This window comes from Athene noctua, chromosome 1 (assembly GCF_965140245.1).
Source record: "Athene noctua chromosome 1, bAthNoc1.hap1.1, whole genome shotgun sequence".
In the NCBI taxonomy this organism is placed as follows: domain Eukaryota; kingdom Metazoa; phylum Chordata; class Aves; order Strigiformes; family Strigidae; genus Athene; species Athene noctua.
In genome coordinates, this window is record NC_134037.1 from 109,075,878 (window position 1) to 109,103,308 (window position 27,431).

At 39.7% G+C, this 27,431-nt stretch overlaps 1 protein-coding gene across 3 annotated transcripts; it reads right to left on the minus strand.

Moving 5' to 3' along the window:
- Positions 1 to 5,060: 5,060 nt before the first annotated feature.
- Positions 5,061 to 26,650, minus strand: LBR (lamin B receptor). 3 transcript variants are annotated; one of them, XM_074897301.1, is made up of 14 exons: positions 26,505 to 26,650; positions 21,870 to 22,050; positions 20,176 to 20,364; positions 17,790 to 17,873; positions 16,982 to 17,156; positions 16,193 to 16,389; positions 15,429 to 15,483; positions 13,375 to 13,569; positions 11,977 to 12,080; positions 11,449 to 11,574; positions 11,184 to 11,352; positions 9,862 to 9,942; positions 9,637 to 9,759; positions 5,061 to 7,558 (listed from the first exon to the last, which is right to left on the minus strand). In XM_074897301.1, exons 2-14 carry the CDS (start codon positions 22,032 to 22,034, stop codon positions 7,398 to 7,400), a joined length of 1,824 nt encoding a protein of 607 aa, XP_074753402.1. In that variant the 5' UTR covers positions 22,035 to 22,050; positions 26,505 to 26,650; the 3' UTR covers positions 5,061 to 7,397. The 3 variants fall into 3 exon arrangements, with proteins under 3 accessions (XP_074753402.1, XP_074753399.1, XP_074753401.1); XM_074897298.1 differs by having other exon boundaries at positions 16,982 to 17,159; XM_074897300.1 differs by lacking the exon at positions 26,505 to 26,650 and adding an exon at positions 26,287 to 26,385 and having other exon boundaries at positions 16,982 to 17,159.
- Positions 26,651 to 27,431: the final 781 nt, after the last annotated feature.

Genomic DNA, 27,431 nt, shown 5'->3' on the forward strand with positions numbered 1-27,431 from the left:
ACTTGACTGACACAAAGTGGGATTATGTCACTCCCAGTCGCTACTGGCAGTTCCTAGCTACCATCTCAAGACAACTACAGCGATCAGAAATGAAACCTCTGTGTAACAGGTGATAAACCAGCGCCATTTACGTTACACACTTTGTGTGGAGCTCCCATTGTACTGCTGTAGTCAAGTCTCATCTTTATAGAGAGAAACTTAATCTGTGCCCATGGAACCTGCCTGCACATGGATACCGATGTTGTGTAGCAGGGACAAGTGCTCTAAAGCTTACTGCAGGTAACTATGGAATATAAATACCTCCACGGTGACAATGTTTATTTGTTTCTTAAAGCACGCAATAATCCCTCTTTTGTTTAATACTTGCTTCAGCTCTATATTCAGGGTTATCAGCAAATGATACTAGAAACAGCCTAAGTGCATTTGTTACGTAGGAACAGCTAAGCCTGTGTGGATTGAAAATTATCTACCTATAATTTAATGAGGGTGGGGACACACACAATTATTTATACTTATAACTTACAGCAGTAGTCTTTGGTTAGGTCTGCAGGCCATGCTGCATGTGTGCAGCTGACTGAGGGGAAGTTTTGCCCATTCTCCTCTGTCACAGAATCTCAGCCTTCATCCCACCAACAAATGTTATTCAGTATTAAAACCAGTCAAAACATTAAGCTGAATCTGGGCTATTATTTCTTATAGCAAACTTACAAGAATACAACTGTGAAACACACATTGCAGTTAATTTTATTTCTAAGGACTTTTTTTTTTTTTATAACGGTCTAACCAAATGCAGAAGCAATGCTTTCAGCCGCAGAAATGCAGGACAAGTTACTTGTCTTTGGTCTTCAAATACAATAAAAATCAATGGTAGTTCAAAATATATTGTTGCTTTTAATCAGTACCTTTCCATATCTTTAGTGTCATCTTGTATTATTTCACCTCAAAACCTAATTCCTGTACATAATTCTGTGGCTTGCTCTTAAAAATGAAAACCATTTTTTTCCCTTGTCACCTCATGGCTAAAGAACCATGAGCATATACAAACCTCTGCATTTTTTCAGTCATATCAGTTTGATCTAAGAGAAGAACTCTCTCCACATATATTTGTGTGTGCACCATGCAACAGATTTGGTCCCAGTGAAACCCAGTGACATTCCTTGTTGGCTCATTTCAGAGACATCACTCAGTAACCTGTCATTTTTTCTTGAAATTCTGTCAAGAAAGTGTTTTCCTACCAAAAAGATGTTTTCCTGCCAAAAAGATTTTTCCCTGAAACAGGAGACAGAACACATCATGAAAGCTGCACAGACTCACTAGCTGTGAAATAATTTGAACGCTTGTTAAATAAGATGAAGAGATCACCCTCGCATAAACAAGGGTTGTTGCAGAATATGCTCAGGTACAGTGTCCCTAGTGATCGTTTTCAGATTTGCGCTTCTGCAGATGAAGTCTTACTAGTTGCTAAGATTCCAGCTCCCATTTATTTTGGTGGGAATTGAGAATTTTTGGTCTGGCTAAAGTTCCATTCTCTGAAGGCTGTGATAAGCAGACATAAACACATACAGAAACTGTCATACCATTCTGATATCTATCTTTTGCCTACAGTATCAGTTTGCTCTCAGAGGAGTCTTGACAAGATTATAAAATCACAAGTAGGAAAGAGCATGAAATAATTCTGCTTTGGTTCTTTGAATCATCAGTCTGTTTGAACAACTTTGCATGAGCATCATTTGTCTTACCAGTAGAAAGACTTTTCTATTAATAGTTACAGTACAGGTTTTTTTAAAGCTGTGTTGCCAAAAGCAAATGGCTGGAATTTTAACGTGGCTTTGAGTTCAACACTTTTCCTTTTTTTTTTTTTTTTCCCTTTCTCTGCTCATTAATTTCCACTTATATTCCTAAGGATCTACCAGGTATTACAGTAGTTTTCACAGGAATCCACTTCATCTGATTTAAGCTTTAGATAGATTTCTTTCTGGTCAGTTGATTAACATTTAAGTTTCTGCAGCTTGAAATACAGGAACAAGAAAGTCCTTAGTCAGGCTGACTAACCCTAGAACTATACAGCTCCAACAGGGAATGCAAGCACTGTAAGGAAGAGCCCCAGGAAGCTTGTCCTAGGAAGAGTGGACAAGCTCATGTGTGCACAGCTCAAGGCTCAGGGACCTCGAGACTACCTGGTCATATTAATAATTGGATGCATAGAGTGAACAAGGCATACCTGTGTATATATCTTGGTTTAAATGTCAGCCTATGTTTCCACTGATGAAACAGTCACGTTTCTCACGTTTCTTGGGATCACTGTTAAATATTTCTCCAAACATCTCCAAAGACATTTCTCATGGCTGTTGGGTAGAATGACTGAAATTCTCTGAGCATATGCAACTTCCACAAGGGAATATTACTGGCTCAAAATCCCCCATTTTCAATTGCAAGGCATCTCCATTTACATTTCACACAGGTCCTCAGGATGGGCTTTATGATCCAATAGCTGTTAAAGAATTATTGCTACACGTTCGGCTTTCCTTTCTTCAGCCAAGGAGGAAACTGAAGAACATGTGGACTCACTGAACCATTACCCTCCTATAATCCTTTATGCAGAGGGCAGACAGAGAAGTAAATGGTTACACTGAAAAAATATCATCTTGCAACAGTAAGCCATGCTATTCATTAATGTGAACATATGGAGCCCACACTGTGAAGTAACAAGCATCTAGTAAATAACCTGCTCCACCAAGCATATGTAATTTGATATGCAACACTGTAAAAGACCTAAAAGGGTTTCGCTGTAGTCCACCTGCCTGTGAATACAGAGATCAAGTCATTTCCTACCCCTATTCAGACTGCAGGAAAACAAACTACCTCAGGATACAAAAGCAAAATTATTTGAAACATTTGGCTACGGTGGCACTGGATAGTCTTCTAAGGAGAAAGATGGATGCTATGTTGACATAAGGTCAATATGACAACCACGGACAAAAAAACAAAAAAGCTGAAGTACCAATGCACTTGGGCAATGTGTGACAGGAGCACCCAGCAGGGCTAGGGCTTTTAATGTGGCCACCACTGGCTCTTCTGTGCCTTTATTTCACACCTCCGGCAGCACAGCATGGTTGCTGTCACATACCCACCCTGGTCAGGTGCAGACTTGTACTCACCCCCTCACCATGGCAGGAAAAGGTAGGGGGTCCTCTGGTTGGCAGACAAGGCCACAAGTCAACAAATCACCTCGGTTGAGAGAAGTTTCTAGAACACTGACCACATATAACCACAGCTCAGATCCAACCAGGCTATAAAATGGGGCCCCTGCCAGAGTGCCCTTTGAGTCTTTCTCCTGGGAGCAGCAGGTCTGTGAGGGTAAGCCCTCCCCTTGCGTCTGGGAAAGGAAACTTCCTGGGACTGAGCACCCTCACCTCCCCTTGGTGAGCAAACACTCCCTCTGGATATCCCTGAGGGAGTCCTCGCCCCCTTGGGTGAGCGTTTACACCTTCTGGGTACCCTCGGGGCAGTATGCACATGCTTTGGAGTGTGTCATCATGCTCCGGTATCCTTTCACAGTAGTAACTTCCCCAACAGGTACATCGAACCTAGAGTTTGTTAGATGTTACTGGAGGAGTTTTAGTTATCCCCATCATCTCAGTGGTTTCAGCTGAGATGTGGTGACAAATCAGTTTGTTCACATTTTTTATCTGCATGAAGGCTCTTCGGTATACCTCCGTAAGACAGCTTCAGTCTTTTCTTCAACAGGTTTTCCCATTCCTGTGATGGGACATAAAATACTTTTCTCACGGTATTCTAACATTCTTATTACTTCTATTTTTATATACAAAAAGGTAGAATTGATGTTTTAAAAAAAACTTCTACCAAAAAAAAATTCAATGCTTAGGTTTACCGAAATATTAAAAATGTGAAAGCACCATCAAAGTATTTTCTTCTAATTTTAGGGAACTGCCCCACCAGAAAACAGCGTTGGGAGTTTTTGGTTATATACAGATGGTGCAAGATGCTTTCCCTCCACACCTGGGAGAGGTTTTACACCCACTCCCTCAAACAGCTTTCACTCAACGAGAGGTAAGAACTATGCTTCTGATAAAGTTTTAATGAGCTACTGTAAACATAATTTAAGCATTTTTATTACCTGTGGTAACTTTCTGTAGGCAAAATTATGGTAACTGTTCCTTTAGTCATGTATCATATTCCCACCAGAATCTTGTTTACACTAGCACAAAACGTGTTTCCTGTGCAGTACCCCTTCAGCTGTATCCCACCACTACATGAAATTGTTTGGTTTTGACCTCTAATAGAAGCTGTGGGGAAAAAATACAATGTATTGCAGGTAAAGCAAGTGTTAATTCTGGCTTTTGCCAGTTAAAATTAATTGTATTTCTGGATTAACTGAATGGAGGAAGAAAAGAGGAATGCATTAACATTGCCCACTCCCCTGGACTCCCTGAGGACCCAGGGGACCATCACCTCCAGGCTTACCCATGCACTGTAACATCAGTCACCTACCACGTGAGCAAGGACAAAGGCAGGCGCCCGGCTGTGCCAGCTCCACGACTGGCAATTTTCAGACATGTTTAACAAGTATTTCATTCCTCTGAAACCATCATCTATTTCCAGTAAAGAATCACTTTTTCCTAACTTAGTAACAACTGAAGTTACTATCCACTGAGGTTTTTGAGCCTGCTTTTCCTTCCTCTGACATGAAAAACTTGTTAGTGCTTTGATTTTCTGCAGTCCAGGCAGACGAGCAAAAGTCGCCGACAGAGAGAGACACAATTCAAAGAACAAATATGCTCTCCGGCTGATCGTGGATCGGTAAACTTTCGCACAAAGAGAAGCAGAAGAAAAAGGAGAAGTGGAGATCTTTTAAGTGGAGAGACCTCCTTTTCTTAAATTCCCAGACAGGCTAAGAGAAGCACCATACATGAGCTTGTAAACACTCAACCCACAACCACAGATACAGAAGGAACTTCAGCAAACTTGCATCTTTACTTTGTAAGATAAATCAAATGTAATTTTTTTCAGATACCACCAAAGAAAAATAAATGCACTACTTCATTTTAAGCAAAAGCTTTATTTTAACTTATAGGCTTGTTTGTATTAAAAACAATTACTTCAAAATCAAATTCACATAAAACTCAGCGTGTAAATAAATCGAAGTTATCATTGGTCAAGATCCATTTCTGAAAGACAAAGGCTCTGAATTATGTTTTAACAACCTTGTGTGGCAACAGATAAAACTGGGATAGCAGTAGCATCTTCTAGTTCACAGGTTGAGGAGTTAAACTGTCCCCCCTTCAGTAGACTTTAAAACATCAACTGCGAATTAGTGCAGCAAAATGATTGCTCTATTTCCCACTAATCCATCGAGCAACCACTGAAAAAAGTATCCCAATTTAATCTCTGCTTCACAGGGTAAGTGCTCTCCAGTGTTGTTACCGATGCAGGCACTGCTATTTTCTTTCAGGAATCAAAGTACTTGTCTTAAAACATTTTCCTTACAACACCAACATACAGATTTTCAGAGGAGAATGCCACAATCAAGCTACATTATATACACTTCAAATGTACAGTTAACTTTAAAAAATGCCCGTGTACAAAATAGACTGTTCTTTTATTTAAAAAGCTATGTGCTAGATTTCAATTACATCAACATTCTAAAAGAACTGAAAATAACTGATGAAGAATAGTAACATTCCGAGTTATTAGGAACCTTCCTGCGGCAAGCAGAGAGGTACCTGCTCTGTATTTAAGATCCTAATAAGCTTTTTTGGGCAACTTGTGCTATAAACCTCAGCTATGAAGTATGTGAAAAGCTCTCAGTTGTGATGACAGAATAAAAGCTAGTTAATTAATGCAAGATTATTTCAGTAAAATACAAAATTATTCTACTTCTGAAGCAAATACTGCAAGGGCATCTGATTTACAGCCAGTTAGACAAAGAATACAACTACTGACTAGAACACATATATTAGTTAAAAAACCAAATATATACAAAAATATATTAGAAAGTGGTTGAGTTTAACCACAGGCTCATGTAAAAAATGTTGTTTTAAATAGCAATAGCAAAAAAATAGCTGTTTTCTCTATCTGCAACAGTATAAAAGGCAAAACCTACATATGAGGTAGCAATGCCAAATTAAAACACACACTTTGGATTGAGGAGTATTTCCAAAATTTTCATAGCATATCTGTCAATACAAATATTTAAATGAATACTTCAATTGTTTCAAGAATTAATACATTAATTTACAAAAACCTTATTCAATGAACTTTTTAAAAAAAAATTACTGGAAATTGATTTAGTCACAGATTTCTTCTGTTTCTAAAAAGCTATCGCATTTTCAAATCCAAACACTGTACAGCAAAAACGTGAAGGTTTTATCATACACACTCAGCAAACACTATGGTACATTAAGACACAATTTACAAAGATCAGAATAAGCCAACTGTGGTCATTTTATTCTTTTCTGTCAAATACACAAACTGCACCTTTTTCTACCCCATGTTCAATGCCAGATGCAGGATTAAGGTTCACAACTCATTCCACAGCTCTGCTCACAGCTGAAACAAGTGTTTGTATCATCTACCTTCAGGAGTCTGAGCCAGAAGCATGGCTTCACTCTAGGGTGAGGAGCACAGCCAGGTGGCAGCTCAGAGTCCCCCTTGGTCTGTGCCAAAACTGCCTCAAGAAGGTGGGGATGGGATGGGAGTTATGCCCCTTCACTTCTCCTTCTGATCCCATCCCTTTGTCCCTCCTGCAGGTGCAGGGCAGGATGGGCAGCCTGAGCCTCCCTGACCAAAAGAATCCCATTAATGAAAAGCCAGGAGGGGGACAACCACCCAGCTGAACTGTGCCAGCTCTGGGCCCAAGGCTGCAGAGCACTGCCAGGACCACAGGGCCCTTATGTGGGTCAAATCTTCTGCTTCCAGCTCCACTGACCAAAAAGACCCTGCTGCTCCTCCAATTCAGACAACTGAGTCAGACATCTGAAGTTAGATGGTACAAGTAACACCAAAAAATTAACTGGATGGAATTGCTGGATTTACTGTATTAAGAAAATAATATACTTTACATCACAGTGCTTAATTAAATGCAATTAAAAAAATGTAAACTCAGGATAAAGTTGAACTTGAAAAATTAGGGCTCCAAGACTTTTTAAAATTCACAATTTTTTAAAAAATTGAAGTCACAGACAGTCAGTTCACATAACTCACATATTTAATATTAGTTGTAAATACCTGTTGATGCATTCCATTGTTTGGTCACTTTTTTTTTTAAAAAAAAAGCCTAAGTAACAAACAGACCAAGTGCAAAGGTGAGAGGTATATTTTTATTTGCAAAGAAACTAACTTTAGAAGTAATTTGCAAATCAGGCATCTAGACTGCTTTAGTAGATGTAAGGAAATATGCGGTATGGTACACGCTGACAATACCTTTCCCATGCCAAGCCATATTTTTGCTTACAATGATGTTCATCACGAGCTTCTCGATGAACAAGCAAGCAGATGAAATATATCACGTAGAAATATGGTAAAATGTGATTAAAACCTGTAGAACAAAGTGAGAAAGTCACTTTAGATAGAGCAAAAAAATCCAGAAATGTTAGCTATTAACATCTACTAAAATGGCGATATATACTTGTTATGGATTGAAGCAACTTGTATTGTAAAGCATCAAATACGCAATAGAATAGTACAAAAAATGTGTAATATGTTTACATGCAGATAGGAAGAGATCCACAAAAAAACAAAAAGAAAAATCCTTAAAACTCAGAGTCTCGAAATCTACCAACTTCACTCTCAACGCATGCAAAGCTGGCACATAAAGTTAAGTTCTTTAGCTATCAAAACCAGAGAAATAGTTAAACCTCCGCAGCGCAAGTTGCCCCACACAAGCCTCACAAGGTCTTCTCTATTTTGGCTGTAGATGGTAGCTGTAGCTTTGCTCAGCACACTGCTTGACTTGTGGATGAAAAACTGACTATGAGGCAGCAGCATGCACTCAACAGCCCAGAAAGCCAACCATATCCTGGGCTGCATCAAGGAAGTGTGGCCAGCAGGTCAAGGGAGACGATTCTCCCCCTCTACTCTGCTCTGGTGAGACCCCACCTGCAGTGCTGTGTCCAGCTCTGGGGCCCCCAACATAAGAAGGACATGGACCTGTTGGAGTGGGTCCAGAGGAGGGCACAAAGATGATCAGGGAGCTGGAGCACCTCCCTTATGGGGACCAGCTGAGAGAGTTGGGGTTGTTCAGTCTGGAGAAGAGAAGGCTCCAGGGAGACCTTACTGCAGTTTTTCAGTAATTTAAGGAAGCTTATAAGAGAGATGGGGACAGACCATATAGGGCCTGTAGCAACAGGACAAAGGCTCATGGTTATAAACTAAAAGAGGGTAGATTCAGACTAGATAGAAGGAAGAAATTTTTTTTACAAGGATGGTGAAACCCTGGCACAGGTTGTCCAGAGAGGTGGCAGATGCCCATTTCCTGGAAACATCTGAGGTGTGATTGTACAAGGCTCTGAGCAACCTGATCTAGTTGAAGAAGTCCCTGCTCACTGCAGGGGGGCTGGACTGGATGACCTTTAAAGGTCCCTTCCAACCTAAACCATTCTATGATTCTGTGATCTACTCCCACCCATCCTCACTCCATACACAGCTATTAAAGTGCCAACAGAAGATTCGAGTCCCACATTTTCACAGCAGAAAGCCTCTTCCAGGATACAGTCCAAAAATGCATACACTAATCTAGTATTGTCTACTTTCAATTCAAATTCAAAATAAAATTAACCCCTGGAGGAGCACCTGAACTCCAGCATCCTCTCTCAGCTGATGCTCCTGGTCAGGGCATTAAGCACTTAGTGACAAAGTCCCACTTTGCCAAAACTCTGTGTCCCACAGTCTGCAAAAAACAGACTGTGCCACAGGGTGCAGAGCAGCTCAGTCTCAGAACAGGTGTCATGCTCATTTCTGAGCTTTTACAGAAGAGAAACTCCTTCAGGCAAAGGAGGAGCCCAAAGCCATTTTTTAGACTTGAATGAGAGGGGGCAGGACTACCATGATCATATGTATTTTCTGAAACTCTCACTGCTCTTCCTAAGCTCTTCCTAAGCAAAACCACACTGGACAAAAGGCTCCCTGATTTCTTCCAAATGTAAACTTCATGAAAACTGGGAATTATTTGTTAACAAAAACTTTGAAACAGAATTCCACTCCTTTGCATTTGATGACTTTTTTTTTTTTTTTTTAAATGTATTTTGTTTAAAGTCCATCCCTGTATGTGGGAGTCTTTCTCTCCAAGCAAACTCCCACGTTTTGGGAACTCCCTTTGAAAACCCCATAGCACAGCCACTAGCCTAAGAAATATAAGGAACAACTTATTATCAAGCAACCCCCATTGCTACTGAATGATGAAGTGTCAGAAAGAAGAGTCAAATCTATAGTGAGCTATAAAGGATAAGATGTAAGAGAAAACAGGTGTTGCATTAAGCTTACAACGCAGAAAGTTGCCATTCAATTAATTACAGGTTTTAGTACCTCAAATAATTATCACTTTGAATTTCAAATCCAGTCAGATGTCAAAATATACAAGCATTTTTAATAAAATACACTTTAGTTTCAGGAACTTACCACACGGTAGGGACCATGCGAGAGCCATGATGATGTCACCAAGATAATTAGGGTGACGAACAAAACCCCACCAACCCGTGACAAGAAGCCCTTTTCCAGTTGCAGTGGGTATAAATTTCAGATCTGTGAATGGAGTATTGTAGTCAGTACAACAATTGAAATGTGCATTTAAATAGCACAAAGAGACATTGTATAGCAATTGAACAAATAAGAAAATGCGCTTACAGGCCAATTTGGGATCTGCCGGATTCCTTCGGAAATTATTTTTCTGAGAATTTGCACTGCGGAATACGTAATATCCAATACCTGAAAAAAGATATTAATTTATTTTGTATTTTCAGTATTTTCCAGTTTCCTTCAACAAAAGCGCTCATGTACTCTCTGCCACTCTTATTACCTCAAAGAGGTAACTGATACTCTCTGGTTCTCAGAGCTCCAACAAGACAGAAATGCTATCGGAAACCTGCGTTCCATACGCTCTTGCACAGTACTGACTTTTATGATTTAGGAGAAGGTTTATTTTCACACTTACTTTTACATTTGTATCTGACTTATAGTTTGTTAATGTTAACACCGAGTTTGAAACACATATAAGGTGACGTGCTGCCGTTTATAAGATTATAGCTCTATTAGCAGCCCAGTATTTTGTTACAGTGCCTATCCATAAAGTGATGAACTATTTGCAAGTTCACAACATTAAAAGAACCAGACAATGAAGTATTATCTTGGTTTGAAATTAATTTCCTCCATCATTTTCACAAGGCAGTTTAAATTTGCTTTTTCTGAGGCTGTACTGAAAAAATGTGATCACAATATATTTTAAATAAAGATTTAAAAAAAAAAAAAAAGAAAAATTAACTGAAAATTTTAAAAAGATGTTGTATTTCTCAGGACTGCACATATGAAGTTGTACACTTGCATATTCTTTCCAAGTGTTTACACTCTTTCTCATTTCTAGAAAAAAAATTTTGTCTTACGTTTACTACTTCGATAAAAAGGACAAACTACAAGGCCATATTGGTCCAAATTTAAGGTCCCCTAAAGATGCAAGATCATTTCTCCAAGTACTTGACAGGCAAAAAGATATTTTCCACTGACATGAGTTTGTAACTATGGGCATCAGGGAAAGAGATGCAAATCATTAAACAACAAAACCTCTTTTTCCCTAGGTTAAATAAGTCAATTGCTTGTTGGCTATGCTTTCTTATAAAAAAGAAGTTTGTCACTCAGACTGACTTTAAAAAGCATCTGCTACGCTTCATTCAAAGTGTTTTAAGTCACTTCTGCAATTCCAGACAGCATCCATTTAAAGATGCCTCTCAACAGAAGAATTGTGTCCAGAGCCTCATTTATCCTTCACCTTAATAAAATGAGAAATTTTATATTCTTTGTATTAAACAGGAGCCAGACACACGCTTCCACCAGCTGTGGTAATACAGAAAATACAATCCCTGCATCTCAGCTAAAGCTTCACCTCACAACTGAAGGAAACAAAAATCAGCACTGCATTGTTACTACCAGTAACAGTAACTTTTACTATAACTTACAGTTCAGTATAGTAATTGCAGCAGCAACAGGCCAAGAAATTGCAGTAGGATGACCAACTAAATAGAAGGCCTGCAGACTGTAGACAAATGGAACCCACACCAAATCTCCAAACGCTAGCATGAATCCAAATCCATCATGGGTAATATCCATTGTAGTCAAAATAGCTTCCTAGAAACAAGGAGGAAGGAATTTAGAATTTACAAAGCTTCATTCATTTAACATTGGAATTAGAGATGGTAATGTTTTAATATGACTGTCATTTACCTCGTTCCAGAGAGCATCCACCACATACAGAAGCTGAAAGCTGTTCACAAGTATCATTGACAGCGACGGCATACTTTGATTGTGTACCTTCATTTCAGCCAAGAGCATTGCCAAGTTTATAACAACCTAGTTTAGAAAATACTTCATTAGAAATTTTCCTTGTAAGAGAAAGTGGTCTTTTCTATTACACTATAGGACATTTTAATACAGACGTTTTTGACCAATGTTTAAGTTTAAAAAAACCCAAACACCTATGTCACAAGCCACAGTTTGCAACTAACTACATTTCTGAAGCTGTATTCTGAATGAATAATTTAAGAAGGGTTTTCATTTCCCACAAGGCAAAGAAGCTAGAATGTAGAAGTTAAAAAGTGACTAAAAATGATCATTAAAAATCTGGCAACATGAAACTGTAAGCGCTTTTCTCCTGCTTATAAATACATATTGTATCCTTAATATCAATTTTTATATATATAAAATAATCCATTTGTGTAATATTTAGGCAAATAACTAAGACAACTGACTCACCCAGCCAATTAATCCAGGACGCAACTCACAGAAGTATTTGAGGTCAAAACTGCCAATACGAGGGTTTAATTCATGTCCAGTAAAAAAATCATAAATAAAATAGCCTGCAGATAAGACATAAGTTGTTGTTAGCAATACTCTTCCTTTTATCTGTCACTACACTCCTCCTCATAAAGAAGTTCCCAGTTTCTACTAAAGTTCTCTCATAATAAATAAAAAAAATCCTTTAGACTGGAAAGAAAAACGTGACAGTACATGCAAAATACAAAGCAAATCCCACATGGTTTATATTATGAGAGGCCCAAACATTTTATTTATTAGGAGGACTACACACTTCAGAAGTTACTGTAGGCTCATTTCTCCCTGACACTTGTTCCTTCTTTATTTTCAGCCTGATCCTGAAGCTCGCATCACAGTTTCCATGAACATGATCTTATGGTTATTAATTAATTCTACGTTTCCTCCCACTTCATTGCTCTTCTCTGGGAGCAAGACTTCCTTTAGCTCTAACAATTACCTCTCCACCAAAAGAGATGGACAAGAAGGAAATACATGGACTACAAGATACCCTGCACCAAGTTAGCAAATAAGCACTTCGCAGAACAGTTACTGAATGCTACTATACCACTTACAGAAGCTAGAACCAAACTTTTCAAAGAAAAAAACAATTTCAGATCATTTATTATTTCCCTTCACACACATACATGCTGCATTGACAAAGGAACTGAGGATATTTGAATACTTCATTTTAATACATTAAATGTTCTGTCTATAAACTCCCTTCCTTCATCACCCTATGATCATTTTTAAAAGCAGCTTGTTTAATATTTAATGCTAATCAACTTCTTTGTCCTACAAAAACATACGCATGTAATTGATATTTTCTAGGTAGGCAGTCTCATGACAATCAAAATTTGTTTTCAAAACTCAATTCAACTAACTAGATTTAAAAGTGCACAGCAGAAGTTTACAAACACACCGTAATTTCAAGTTCTGTACCAGACTTCCCACTGCCAAAACATCTAGATTTTTCAGTTTTTCTTTCCATACTGTTTCAGGAAAAGGTCCATAGGCCCCCAGCAAGGGCACTATGAAGCAAACTAGACAAGTCTCTGGAACAAATGCTCAAAAGGAAGGAACTGTCCTCTCATCACTAGAGGACCAGACGAGCCAAGATATTTTTGTGTAAGCTATTCAAGATAATCCAAGTAATTTTTTAAACATTTTACAGTATCTGAGTGTGAACAAACAATTGCCATTTAACTTGCAACATCAATTTTACACTGCTAATAAAATTCACAGTATTATAATAACTAGGTCTAAAGCTGGCCTTTAATTCATAAAAATGAAACTGTAGCAAACAGTTGGAAAAAATTATCCAAAATATTTATAACTCACCAGAATTTCCACCTGGTGCTAGCTCTTCCTCAGGTGCCTTCAGGGACCGAATATACAGATAAATGCTCAATGCCATAGAAAAAATTGAAGCTGACACTGCAAACTGCATGAAGTGGTCATACAAATAATGAAGTTCAAATTGAAAGTATAATAAAGTTCCAACAGCTGCAGCAGTCAAAATAAAAGCGTAAACCCCTAAAGAATGTAGAAGAAAAACATATTAGCCAAAATAAAAAGCATGCTAGTAGAACCTACCCCAAAATGCCTTTCTGCATTTTTATTTCTTCAAAGTTTGTCTATATTTGAATAATGTCTTCCCATCCCATGCTCTTTAAGGTCAACATTCTGGCACACAGCAATATATCCAAGATATTCTATCTATGCCCTGAAATTTCCTGTACTCCTCATCAAAAGGACAAGAGGCAGGAACACTCTGAGCACTCCTACATATTTTACAACAACATAGGATCCAGTTTCAGATTTTAGTGGAAAAATGGACACTGACACTACTACTGGATAATGATAGCAGGTCACAAAATCTTATCTGTGGGACAGCTCAGATAACCTTATTTTCTTCTGAGTTATACTCACATATACCTTGACACAGATAGCAGTAATTAAAGTATTGAAATAAGACAAAACTTTTGTACTTTGACTGTATAACATCACATAGAATGGAATAATATCCAAATACAAGCAGGCAGTTCTATACAGCTCTCACCTAAGTAGTACCTTCCATGAACCCTTTCAGAGGGTCACAATGGTTGAGGTTAGAAGGGACCTCTGGAGCTCATCTAGTCTAAGGTCCCTGCTAAAGCAGGGCCACCTAGAGCTGGTTGCCCAGGACCCCATCCACAGAGCTTCTGAGTATCTCCAAGGATGGAGACTCCACAACTTCTCTGGGCAATGTGTGCCAGTGCTCAGTTACCCTTACAATAAAAGTGTTTCCCAATGTTCAGACAGAAGCTCCTATATTTCAGTTTGGGCACGCTGCCTCTTGTCCTGACACTGTCATCATCTTTTTTTCAAGAAGGCTTTCAAAGTTGTTTTGAGAATCAGCCTTTGAAGCAGCAAGAAGACTGCTTCTCTATTTCCCCCCCCCCCTTTTTTTTTTTTTAAAAAAAAAAAAAAAAAAAAAAAGAGTTTCCTTTCTAAATCATCCAAATCATGTAGCTTATTTCCTCCCTTCATCAGAACACAGAAAAAAATTGCAGGACTATGCCCCTACTAAAGACAGAAGTCCAAAACCAAAAAAGTTATGAGGCAGTCTTAATATGACTCACTTCCACAGAATGCAATTCACTCTGCTTCTATGATTTACAGTCCTATTCCCACTTTAACATTGTGCATCTTACCAGACTATGACAAAACTCCACTCTTTTTTTTTAATATAACATTGGGATTCCACTATCACCAGATAGTGTTCTTGAACTGACTAATCAATCAAAGAGGTAGTCTGGAATAACTGCAAGGCAAAATACACTTTTCTATTTAAGCCTGAAAAAGCAGGACTGCTGAAATATGTTAAATCATGCTCTAAACCTAGATGAGAAATTTGCCTTATTCATAGGAAGTGAAATCAGATCTGAAAAAGGACTCTGAACTGTTCTTTGCCAGGCAAGAATAAGAACATCTTATATCAATTACAACACACTTCTTAATAGTCTGTAAATCAGAGACATCCAAGATGATCTAGACACAAGGGATCTCTTCAGATCACTCCTGAACATCTCCCCTGGAGCAAAAGTCCTTATTACACAAGCAAGACTAACATTTCCAGTAGGCAACTGCCTGTTTAGCAATTACACAAAAAATTTGACGGGAGTCACCGGTCACAACTGGATGCAGACCAGATGTAATGTCTTGCTTTTGGGGCAGTTAGTTCCTGATCATTACTAACCTCCTTCCAAGAAAAGGCTCATCCTATTTTATGGGAGATTTACAAAAGATACCTAGTTTGACCATAGAGTTTATCTTTCAACATTTGTATCTTATGGTTCTGAGCACTGCAAACCAGATAGTAGTATCGAATTTGAGAATAAGCAACTGCTTACCATTTATCCGGTACTGCAGTTTCTTTCCATTTGAAAGAGGCAAGCCTTCTACAACCTAGGAAGAGTAACATACTGGTGTTTCAACAAAGTACTTTCTGGGGGCACTGGCAGGGGAGGGAAATCAGGCACATCTCTGCCACAAAGACATTGCATCAAGGTATACTTTGGATATCAAAAGAAAAAGGGTAACAGTTTCAAATAAAAACATTAAAAAACCCAATCTCTTCCTAACCAGCCTCAAGAAAGCTGAACAGTTCCTATCACTGGAAACATGTATAGCAATAGAACGTGACTAAACAATCTATTTATTGGTGTTCTTTCAGAATCTGCCAGTATCCCTCAAGGCACAGGGGGGAACGGAGCATTTCCCTGATTATACATAGGGCTAGAAAGTGAAGATTGCACTCCAAAACACTGGGCATCAAGAACAAACTGAGTATCACAGTTTGCTGATTTAGAAGTCAGATGTCTTAAATTCTTCTCTAATTCTATCAAGCAAATTTTATCAATGCTTTGATTTGAATTCCTGTAAGATATCTTCTGCCTTTTCTACTTTAAGACTGTGAAATGCACAGACATTAAATTCTTAACAAACCATGCTATTATTTTAAGTTTACAGAAATCTGCAGTAGCCATATTCCAGCTTAATATGGAAAACAAACTCATTTGCTTTCAAATTAACTGCATTAAGAACTTACCCTAACTTCCAGCCTAATGCACAAATTAATTATCCATGAAGACCCAGTTGCAACAGAACAGCTTACCTTTCCAATTGGCAGCAAGTAAAACAGAGCTTGAAGGAAAAACCACAGAAGAAAAACACCAAACACCCTAGCCTCCCAAAGACTTTCAAGTGCTGGGAGAGCAGAAGGGAAGTTCAAAAGACTGGGGTCATCCTGTTTGCACATCAACAGCAAGTAGAATACAGTAGCAGGCAGGAAAAATATCAGCATGAAGGTCCCTGTAAACAGGCATCATGCCATATTAGAAGATAAACATAGAAAATAAAAAAATCCCTAGTTTCAATCCCACTAATAAAGCTTGGTATTAACTTCAGTAACAAAGAAGAGGTTGTCACTATCTACTCCTAAAGCAAGACAGCAGCAATCCCTCAGTGACATAATGGAACACAGAGACATTCTTCTTACTACCATACAAGGTCATACAACCAAACTGAAGGATCACATCCACTGCATCCCTTTACCACTCTCCAAAACACTGTATAAAGAACACTTTACTGTTGAGTTCAAAGCACCTAGGTTTTGAAAATGTAGAAACTTTGCTAGTTACTTCTTTAATTTGGAAATATTTAAATCTCACTGTGCAAAGGAAGGCTCAAGATCTTCACTATATTTCACAAGAGAACCAAGTGTAATAACAGTTCTTTGACTGCCACCAATACCAGTGCAGACTGCATGAAGCACTGTCATTTGATTCTGTATTCTGCAACCAGGGTCCAAAAACTGGAAAACCAGTTCTTGACATGACAGTATCATCAATAAGTAGAACCCACAAAAGTACTCATTTTCAACTATTACAATTTGAAAACATACCAATTCTTCCACCAAACTCTAGCTCTTTTGTTTTTGATGATGCTTTCTCAATTGTTTTTATTGCCTCAAAAATCTTTTGCTCCGAATATATCTCTTCTTTTTTCTTTTCTTCTTTTCTGGGACGCAAGCTGTACTGTTCATGCACACGCTCCATGTCCAGGTCTGGTTTCAACTTCTTCTGTTAATGAATAAAAAGAATTTACTAAAAAATTCCCAGTGCTTTTACCTTGTTTTACTTTGATATTTTTTATTTAGGAGGACATTATTCACTATAAAACACCAATATACAATGCATTCTACTTCTATACAGTACTTTAAGTTTATGTATTTATATGAAGAGACTGCTAAAATGAGAAATGAGTTTTGTGATCAGTCAGGTCATGATTACATATCAGCACCAGTTCTAGTACAGGTCATCCATTCCCACCCTCCTCTCCTCCTTTCTGCCATAACTCGGTGCATTAGCTAACAATCAGGACCGAAGAATTGATTTTACTTAAAAAAAACCCAAAAACCAAACAAACACAACTTTTTACGGCCAAACATTCACACTGTAAAAGCATGGGAATGAACCCAAGTAATCAGTGAAGGTTTGATGAAAAATCAAACAAGAAAAATGAATGTTATGCAACTCTAGTACTCTTCCCTTCTGACAATTTCATCTCACTCTCCCCTGAACTTAGTTAGCTAAACAGTTTTACGGTGCATTCTGTTGCTCTCTGATTGTTGTATTGCCGTTTTCTAGGGATTTCTGAGAAAGTAAAGATAGAATGTGACATAAAACTAAGAGTGAATACAATGTTCATACCTCCAAGATCACACAGGATGTGTCATTTTTTTCTGTACTTTCAGGTTCACCATTGTACCTTCTGGTATTATTCTCACTCGGTTTCTTGTTAAAAGAAAAAACCTAGATTTAGCTTTCTGAAAATAACAGCTGCATTAAGTGTAAGTATATAACGAATAATTAAGAACACTAACTATCTAGGCTTTTTTCAACTGCAACTGCTCCAGTTTTCTCCACAAGAAAACAAGTGAGTTCAATATCCAAAGCATCAGTTCACAAATAAGGGAAGAAAACTCAAGTTTAAGAAAAGGAAAAGGTTACGCGCTTTTTTTTTTTAAATTAACAGTGAAATTAAGAGAGAATACAGCTTCCAAGTTATTTTTAACTCATCATTAGAAACTGCCAAGTACAAAATGCATGTCTATTTAGTAATTCTATTAGGAAAGCAGGAAATTTCAATGTCTTATATATGACACTGATCTGTAGGACTGAAAGTTTGGGTTTCCATTAAATACCTAAGAAATAAATTCTCTTACAAAAATTCTTTTAATGAGTCTAGCTTACACAACTCTGGAAGACACAACTGATTTGTTTTGCTTTATTTCGACTTAAGCTTGGTTGAAAAGGACCAGATCATTCCAGCCATAAAAAAAACCAATAGATCAATCCTTCTCTTCAATTAGAAGCCAGGAGGAAAACACCAAAGATATTTTAACCTTTTTGTCCAAAGTAAAGAGTAGCTGCTGCCTACAAACTACTTAAAATGAACATATGGTTCACAGACTATGCACTAGGTCACACAGCTCAAAGTAGTTCACTGCAAAACAAAACCCACTGCAATTTCAGTGTCAAAAAATGATTTTAGTAGTAGCAATTTAGTAAACTAAACCTATCTATTTAGTTTAGATTGGTCTGGTTTAGTTTAGCTGAAACCTAACTAAAACCCATCTATTTTCAACAGATAAGCAGAAAGTATTTCCAAGTCAAGGGACTGTGTCTCAGACAAGTATCACTTGAAGCTATCTTAAGAGCACAAGAAATTTTGTTTGTCTCTTAATAGAGAAATATCACATCTACTACACTTCAGTTACAGAACACCGGAACCATTTTTAGTACTCAATATAACCTTCCCAAAAAGGCCAAGAACAAACATGATAAATTTCAGCTAAAAACCCAGGAATATGATAAACTTACAAATCCTCACAGGAGTTTTTATAATGAAAACTATTCTGCAATACTATCAATCAGCAAGGCCATATGTGTATACGTATCCATACATATCCCACACTTGAATTCTGCAGCAATTCTCCTACTGAAGCTTCACATTTTCCATTACTATTTTCATGAACTGTATACAAAGACAGAACTAATTTTATTTCAAATTCTAGTACCTACCTGCTGTGTATTCATCAATACATCTTAAAAGTAGGCTAGCTTCCTTTGACCCATTTCACAAGCAGGACTACACAGCTAACAGTGAATTAAAATATTCAAGAATTCACATTTATTTGAATTCTGAGAATTTCACTGTACCACCAAATTCAAATGGAACTTGCCAACATATGTTTAAATTTCAAGAATTTCCTCACAACTTGTTAAGCTAGAAAGCCTATTTTTCAAAGAAAAAAGGCAGTTCTGAGATACGCTTTTGCAGGTAATTATGTTGTTCAGGTGTGCTGATTTTGGCTGGGACATTGTTAATTTTCTTAATATTATCTAGTATGGGGCTGTGTTTTGGATTTGTGCTGAAACCAGTGTTGATAATTCAGGGATGTTGTCGCTATTGCTGAGCAGTGCTTACACAGAGTCAAGGCCTTTTCTGCTTCCCACCCCACCCCGCCAGCGAGCAGCCTGGGGGTGCACAAGGAGCTGGGAGGGGACACAGCCGGGAGAGCCGACCCCAACTGACCCCAGGGATGTCCCACACCATATGGCCTCAGCTCAGCACGTAAAGCTGGGGAAAGAAGAAGGAAGGGGCGGGGGGACACTTGAAGTGATGGAGTCTGTCTTCCCAAGTAACAGTTATGCACAATGGAGCCCTGCTTCCCTGGGGATGGCTGAGCACCTGCCTGCCCATGGGAGGTGGCAAGTGAATTCCTTGTTTTGCTTGTGCGTGCAGATTTTGCTTTACTTATTAAACTGTCTTTATCTTAACCCAGGAGTTCTCTCACTTTTACCCTTCCAATTCTGTCCTTCATCCCACTGCGGGGGGGGGGGGGGAGTGAGCGAGTTGCTGTGTGGTGCTTAGTTGGTAGCTGGGGTTAAACCACGACATCTGGGGACATGAACTAAGCTAGCTTTTACAAAAATAAACACAGTAAACATCAAACAAATCTTGTGCAAATAGCAAAAATGTGTTTAAAAAAAATCCAACAAACCCACAAAGATCAAACAAACAAATTAATACCAGTAGAGCTAAGTTGGTTTCCTGAATGGTTTTCTTTTTGTCATCTTTATGTTCTCTGCTTTGGGAAGAAGAACGACGTCTGCCTTTTGCTGGTCGACCAGGAGATCTAGATCGAGATCTGCTAGTACTTCTTCTGGAGGGAGAGCTTGAAGAAGATTGGCCCTTCCTGTACTTGAATGATGAGTGTGACTAAAAGAATGAAAGAGGGGAAGAAAGCGAAATCTTATCTTATATGTTCCAAAGAACTATTTTAGAAACTTGAGGGTTTTTGTGATGAGGACTCTGGCATATAGTTCTACAGAAATCTCTTATTTTCTTTACTGATGGTGTACAAAGGCTGTTAAGAAAGAGCAACTACAGCATAGTCATTTTGCTGGTTAATACCAAAATAATCCTGGATATGGATGTAAGCTATCAGTGTGAGCAGCAAGTTCTTAAGTGTACTACCCTCTTAAGCCTTTGCATAAGTAAATGAATCATTTCAATTCTTTTCAATTTCAATTATTTCAGTTATTTAGCTTTATTAATACATTTGGCATATCAAGATGCAATGATCTGTTTAAGGCAACACAGCTCAGATCAAGGTTAAAAAACCCCAAGTCAGCTAAATCATTAAATTAGATGCCATGAACATCTCATTTATAAACAGTTTTGCCCAAAAGTACTCAGTTTTACTCTTCTGCAGTCTATGATGCTTATTTTCCCATGTCAAATTTCCACAACACAGCTTTCTTTATCATAAAACATTTGTGCCTATGAAAGGTATTTTCTCAGCCTGAGTTTGCTAACCTGCAAGCACAAAGTAAACAAGTTAGGAAGTCTGAAAGCAGTGAAAACATTGTCTAGATCAAGGCAGAAACACTTTGTTCCAAAAGGTCAATTATAGGGCATGTACACTGCCACCAAAAACTGAAACTACAGTTCACATAAAAACACACAAGTTAGCTTTGAACTTACGCACGTTTTGGAACAGGCCCTAAAAATCAACTACAGCAAACATTCAAATAGCTTTTTGTCTCATGCATCACCATATTTTAAACTTAAATGAAACTTGTATGTAGAGTTTTAAAGGCCTTTATTAGTAACACACAATGAAATAACAAAGATATGTAAGGAGGAAGGGATGTGTTCATATACATATGACCTGACCCTTTTTCAAAAGTCCCTAATTGTCACAAATAGAGAAAAATACCTTATGAAACCTTTGTGGCCCTAAAACAGTACAAGCTATTCACATGTTTTAACTATGTGCTTAAAAGGGATGCACTGTTTGTATTTACAGTGATCCTTAACTACACGCTTGCATCTGCTTTCAAATTTTCTTATTTAACAGTGGAAAACAGGTCAAATTGGTATCAACCCTCTGACTACTAGCATTATAAGCTACCTAAAATGAATTTTGCATGAACAATCACGCAATGGAGTTCCTGAACAATCAGACATGTTTTTCCCCAAATGTATCATTTTTTTCAACATAAAGAAAACAATCACACTTCTTTAAAGACAGAGTCAGCATTCTAAACTACTTGAGGTGTCATGTAGGAAAAAGCTGTTATTTAGCAACCATTTCTTGAAGACACAGTTAATGAAAACTTGCAAAGCAATTATCCAACTATAAATTGTATTTTTATCTACATCACAAAATCAATAATCTTCCATTAGAAATACTGATAATTATATAAATGTGTACTCACCTTTATATCACTTTCTTTCAACTCAAGTTCAGTCCCATCTTTGTACTTAACAGTATAAAGATGAGAAACATCATCATAACTAGTCACCTGCACTTCATAGTACAGGACACTTCCTGGCCAACGGCCCATCACCACCTCGCCCTCAGCAAACCTCTGGTTTGGCATTTTCCAGAAGGAATCCCTAGAAAAGAAATACATCAATACGTATGACAGCTAGACATTAGGCCTAATTTTTCCCCACTCTTTCCATATAATTTAGGCTGGAACAGGGAAACTTTAAAGTAAACAATTCTTCACCTTAAATATTCAAAAAGCTGCCTGGTAAGAAAAAAAACAATGATATGTTTTCCAAATCAATAGTAGACAGAACAGTTTTCAAATAGAGCAAAGATTCAAGTTAGATGTTATGAAAAAATGTTCAAATGTATTAATAGTACATCTAGACCAGCATTCAACTATGATATATAATCTCCATCATCAGAGACCATCAAAAACAGGCAAAGCATGTATTTGACCAAAATTACGTAATGCAGTTGATCTTATCTAGAGGGGAAAAAAGTAAATCAGATGGTATCTAAGTGTCCTCTAACCCTCTTTTCCTGTATTTCTACAAAAATTACAGAAGTAATAATTTCTAAATGTTAAAAAAAATGTCACTACGCAATACACACAGCCACGTTACATACTTTCTTCAAATTACTATGCCAAGTAAGTTAGGAAACATCAGAATTTAAGCTCCTGTACAAGTTGAATTATTTTCTCTTTTTCACCTGTTTAGCACAAGGCATGCAATGCCTTTTGCAGGGGCCTGTAGGAAAACAAGGTACAGCATCAGAGTAATCACATAATATCCTGAAAAACTAAATTCTATCCCCCTGACTGCACCATGAGATTAGCAAAACATGGTTTAAGTAGCTACCACCCTTGGTCTGCCCATACCAGGGTGCTGGGAAAACCACAACTGCAACTTAGAGGAAGTAATGCCTTTAAATGTAAAGTCCCGTATAACTCTTTGAAAAGTGTCTTGTATTATGGCATTGCCTTCTGAAAATAGGTATCCATAGCAGAAGAAACTTTTAACCTGAATTTCTGTGACTCAGGTCGCAGCATATAAAGTGAGGGTATCTTAAAATTCTATGGTAAAATACATACTAACTTATGCATTATCCCCATTTGTACAACAAATATAGCAACTGGAGGGGGACTGGGATGACATACGACAGGATGGGACACGAAACAAACCAGCAAATGGGTTTTTTTGCCAAAGCATTTTAACTTGCTATAAATAAGATGTGAAGCCACACAAAACGAGGTGAAAACAAATATGAAACTAGATACTCATTCATTACACATTAACTAACTTGCAGTGAAAAGTTAAGATTCTTTGGCAAAAACCATTGTTAATAGGCAATCACAGACCTTCATAACGCACTAGTGAGGCTTTTCAATCAACTTTCTTTCTGGCATTTCCTGAAGCTGCTGTTAAGATTTTACACCTGTGTAGCTCTCCAAATCAAAGAAGAAACCAAAACCAAAATATTCCAAATTGCTTCAGAACAGAAACATCTGGCCATCTCCTTTGCTGTACTGAAGGAGTGAAAAGTATAAGTTTTACCATTTGGTTTCACTGATACTCCCCAGTTAGAAAAATCATCATGGTTCTTAGTCTACGCTTGTAGGTACGCACTCTTCCAGCTCATATGGCTTCTACCTAGTGTTTCTTGTAACTTTCTTATCCTTTCTGAATTTCCATTTATCCGATTCTGTTTTATCCCAGTCAGTTTACCCCATCAAATTCATAGCCTTGTTTCTTATGACTCTGTGAAATACCATTCCCATATTTTCATTTCAAATTCTTCTCCATTCTCTCCTTACACCCCTTTAATTCCTTGGGAGTTTTCTGCCTTTTCTGTCATGGTTCACCAAACTAGTTACAGTTTCTCTTCACCACCTCTGGACTCAAGATCTGATCTCAATCCCCATCTCTGTCACCTTTGTCCAGTTTTCTCACCCAAAAGACAGTTCTTTAGGAGATCCACCTTTACTACTGCTCTTTCCCCAGTCTCTAGCACAGCTCTAGCTTCTTCCTCCTCTTCCATAAATAGCCCAAACACCAGTCCTCCACCAAGTCCAGTCACAGCTTTCACCAGATGTCATAACCTGACCTATGACTTAATTTCCTTTTTGCTGTTGTACTTCCTGTGCTCTAGCCAACTGCTTCTTCTCTCGACCTGGAACACCTCAGGTGTAATCATCTGTAAACTCAGAGCCTGACTAGGACTAAGGTGCCACATCCTAGGACAAAGTTGTGAAAAACAGAATCTTTGGAGTTTAAGTCCTTTTTTGAAAAAGAGAAACAATCTTTCACAAAGTTGTTACTACGGACATGTAAATTGATTTTTACGATTTATAACCACCTCTTCAGAATTTAGATACAACTACACAAGGATAATAAAATGCAAATCTCTGTCAAACTTCAAAACCCAGCATTTTTGTACACAAACATGAAGACAGCCCAAAGAAAAGGTAACCTGATGATTCAAAGACAGAAAGACCTCTTTCCCCTCCTCCAACCTTGTTCTCAGAAGAGCTGAAGTTAGTTTTGAGAAGCTGAAAAACGTGGTTGAAGGACATGAAGCTAAATCAGTGTTATATAATTCAGCCTGAGGTAGATATCAACAAAATTAAATTCTAGAATAATAAATGAATTTAAGCAAATAGAAATACTATCCCGTGATTCAAACAAAGGTAATGAACAATCTTATTGATGGAAAGACCTACTTATTTCTCCATTTTTTCTTTAAATATTAAAGCTTAATAATGAGATCAAACATTAAACACTAAAAAAAGAGTATATATTACCTCTTACCCTACCAAAAATTATCACCTTGTTCTGCACCCCTCTGCCTCCTGTGAGGGAGGTTTGCAATCCTCATTCCAAGTATCCCACTTCAAAAAGCTACACCTTTTAAAGACAGCCTTCATCTGTTCAGATAACAAAAACCATTACTGGCATCAAGACAAATAAAGATAGGAAGTCCCTACACACACCCTGTAACTTTCAGGGTATCAGCTGGCATCAACCAAATGTTTGCAGCAGTCTTATATAGTAGTCTTTTCATTCACAGGGCTTCATAATATATATCCAAGCAACCTCAAATGAGAATTATTTCATGCAATGAACCCTGTACTGTACAGGTACCTGACTGCAAGTACATTCACTTACTCCCAAGATGAAATTTGTGTTTTCTACACCATGATGATTCTCCTTGAGGAAGGCAGTCTCTAATAGATTTCGCACCCTATACCAAACCAAGACAATTAACACAAAACTCCCTGGAGCCTAAAAGTTGGTCAAGAAGGAGTTACTGCTGACTCAATCAAGAACAAAACAATTAAAGAGAAACATGGCAGAGAAACATATTGCCCCATACATCCACTTCTGGTCTTTCTTAATGACCCTCTCACTAGACACGTGGAAAGGTATTTCACTCCTGTCAAGAAAATAATAAGACCGATAGCTTGTAGTCATCAGAAGATTATACCACATCATCAGAAGTTGGGTGCACAGTTTTAAGAATAAATAAATTAAAAAACCCAAATAACCAAAGGTTTCCCTCTTCGGAGATCCAAGTTCATACACATCCAGTGATTCTACTCACTAATTCTGACATCTCACCCCTGGTAGGTAATGTTGTCTATGTCAGAGGAGGGAACCAGTTGAATGCAAGAAAAGAAGAAATGCAGGAAGAAAACTGCCAGTCAAGGCTAACAAGACACAGCTTCCTACACTGAAAGTTACTACCGAATTCACCGAGACCGAGCTGTGCAGGACCTTTTCAGGATCACCGTTACTCATTCCACATTTCTAGCTCTCTGCCTCCATAACGGTGGCACTATCTACCACCGGTTCAAGCTTGGCTCGACTGAACAGCCGAATCAGCTTCGCCGCTGAAAACGAGCGCAAACAACCGCAAGGTAAACAAAAAAACCTGTCAATCCTCAGGCAGGGAAACGAGGCTTCTCCCTTTAAAAAGGCTTTCCACCAGAAGCACTGAGAGCTGACGGAAAGCCTCCGGAACCCCAGCTCCCCACGCGGGGCCGCGGCGGCGCCGTGTTGACAGGAAGCGACCCACGTGCCGGGGGAGGGGAGGGCCGCGGCCCGGCCCCACGCCGCGGCCCCGCCCCGCCCGCACTCCCAGTCCGGGCCTGGCGCGGAGCCTCTGCCGCGGGGGAGGGGAGGGGAGGGGCGACGCCGGCCCAGGCCGCCTCTCCCACGGCGCGCCCTCGCCACACCGGGTGGCCGCGGCCTCTCCCCGCGCGGGGCCCGGCAGCGCCAGGCCGCTGCGGAGGGGGATGGGCGGCGTCCCGAACAAAGCCGGGGAGCCCAGCCCCACCCTCCCCCGCCTCGCCTCACCTCCCGTGCACAAACAAACGGCCCAGGCAGCGGAAAAAGGCGCCGCTCGCTCGCCCGCCCACCGGGAGACGGGCCGGAGCGGGGCCGCGGCCCGCCGCCCGCGCGTGGGGGCGGAGAGAGGCGGCGGCGGCGATTGGCCGGAGCGCTCTCCGCCGGGCAGGCCGCGGAGGGGGGGTGTGTCCCGGCCCGCGCCTGCCCCGCTGCCGCCATTCCCTTACCTGGCGCCCGCCCCCACCGGGCCGGGCAGGAGGCGCCTCCGCGGAGCAGCGGGAGCCGGGTGCGAGCGCGGCACTCTCCGCTGAACGGAACAACCGCCCTGAGCGACGGTAACGGCCGCGCACCACCCCCTCCCCGCGCTTCGCCCCGCCCCTTCCCGCCCGCCAACAGCGCCTATTGGCCGCGCCGCGCCGTTTGAATCGTGGGTGGCCGCACGCTATTGGCTGGCGCGCGATGGCGCGGGCCTGGCGCCCGCGGCCCGCCGCCTGCCCGCCCCGGTGAGGGGATGAGCGGGGCAGCTAGGCCCACCCTCACGGCCACCGGGGGGTGATAACGGGTGCGAGCGCGGAGGGGAGGAGACGCTCGGGCAGGGAGAGCAGGGATGAAAGGCCGCAGTTGCCGTCGCGGTCGCCTGAGGCCCGCTGCGCCATCTAGGCCCCGCCGCCGGGCGGTAAACAAAAACGGGGGTTTTGTGTACGCCGCACTCGTGGTGGCGCCGCCTCAAGCGCCCCCTGAGGCGGCCGAGACTGCGAGTGCTCCTGCTCTGTCGGAACAGTTGCTCGTGCTCCTGGTAGCCGTGCAGCCAACGAGGCTGAAATGTGGTAAAAACACCCTCTCTCTCCAAAAGAAGAAATAAAAAGAGAAAAAAAAAAAAAAAAGCAGCCGTGTGTGGTTACCACTGTCCTTTTGAGGCAACTTTTCCAGAAAGGCCATTCAAGTTCCTGGCAGGTTTTGAAATCAGGAAGTCTAAGTAATACTTCCACAAGCAGAAGAAAAACAGGTTGTGAAAAAGTTTGTGTTGTCATGTGCAGTGAGTTTTAATGTAAAATAACTTGTTTTAAGTGTTTGGATCTTAAAAAATACTAAGTCCTTTAAGCATGAAATACAGACCTGTTTGTGTTTGTAGAATCTTTATTGACTTCCCAAAC

What these genes read in the sequence shown, in the direction of transcription:
- LBR (XM_074897298.1), bottom strand. Translation starts at nt 22,034, where the DNA reads ATGCCAAACCAGAGGTTTGCTGAGGGCGAGGTGGTGATGGGCCGTTGG. An exon ending in GTCCTGGATTAATTGGCTGG is followed by an intron (nt 11,575 to 11,976) that starts GTGAGTCAGTTG and finishes TTTCTAAACTAG; the next exon opens with GTTGTTATAAACTTGGCAAT. An exon ending in CGCATGGTCCCTACCGTGTG is followed by an intron (nt 7,559 to 9,636) that starts GTAAGTTCCTGA and finishes TTTGTTCTACAG; the next exon opens with GTTTTAATCACATTTTACCA.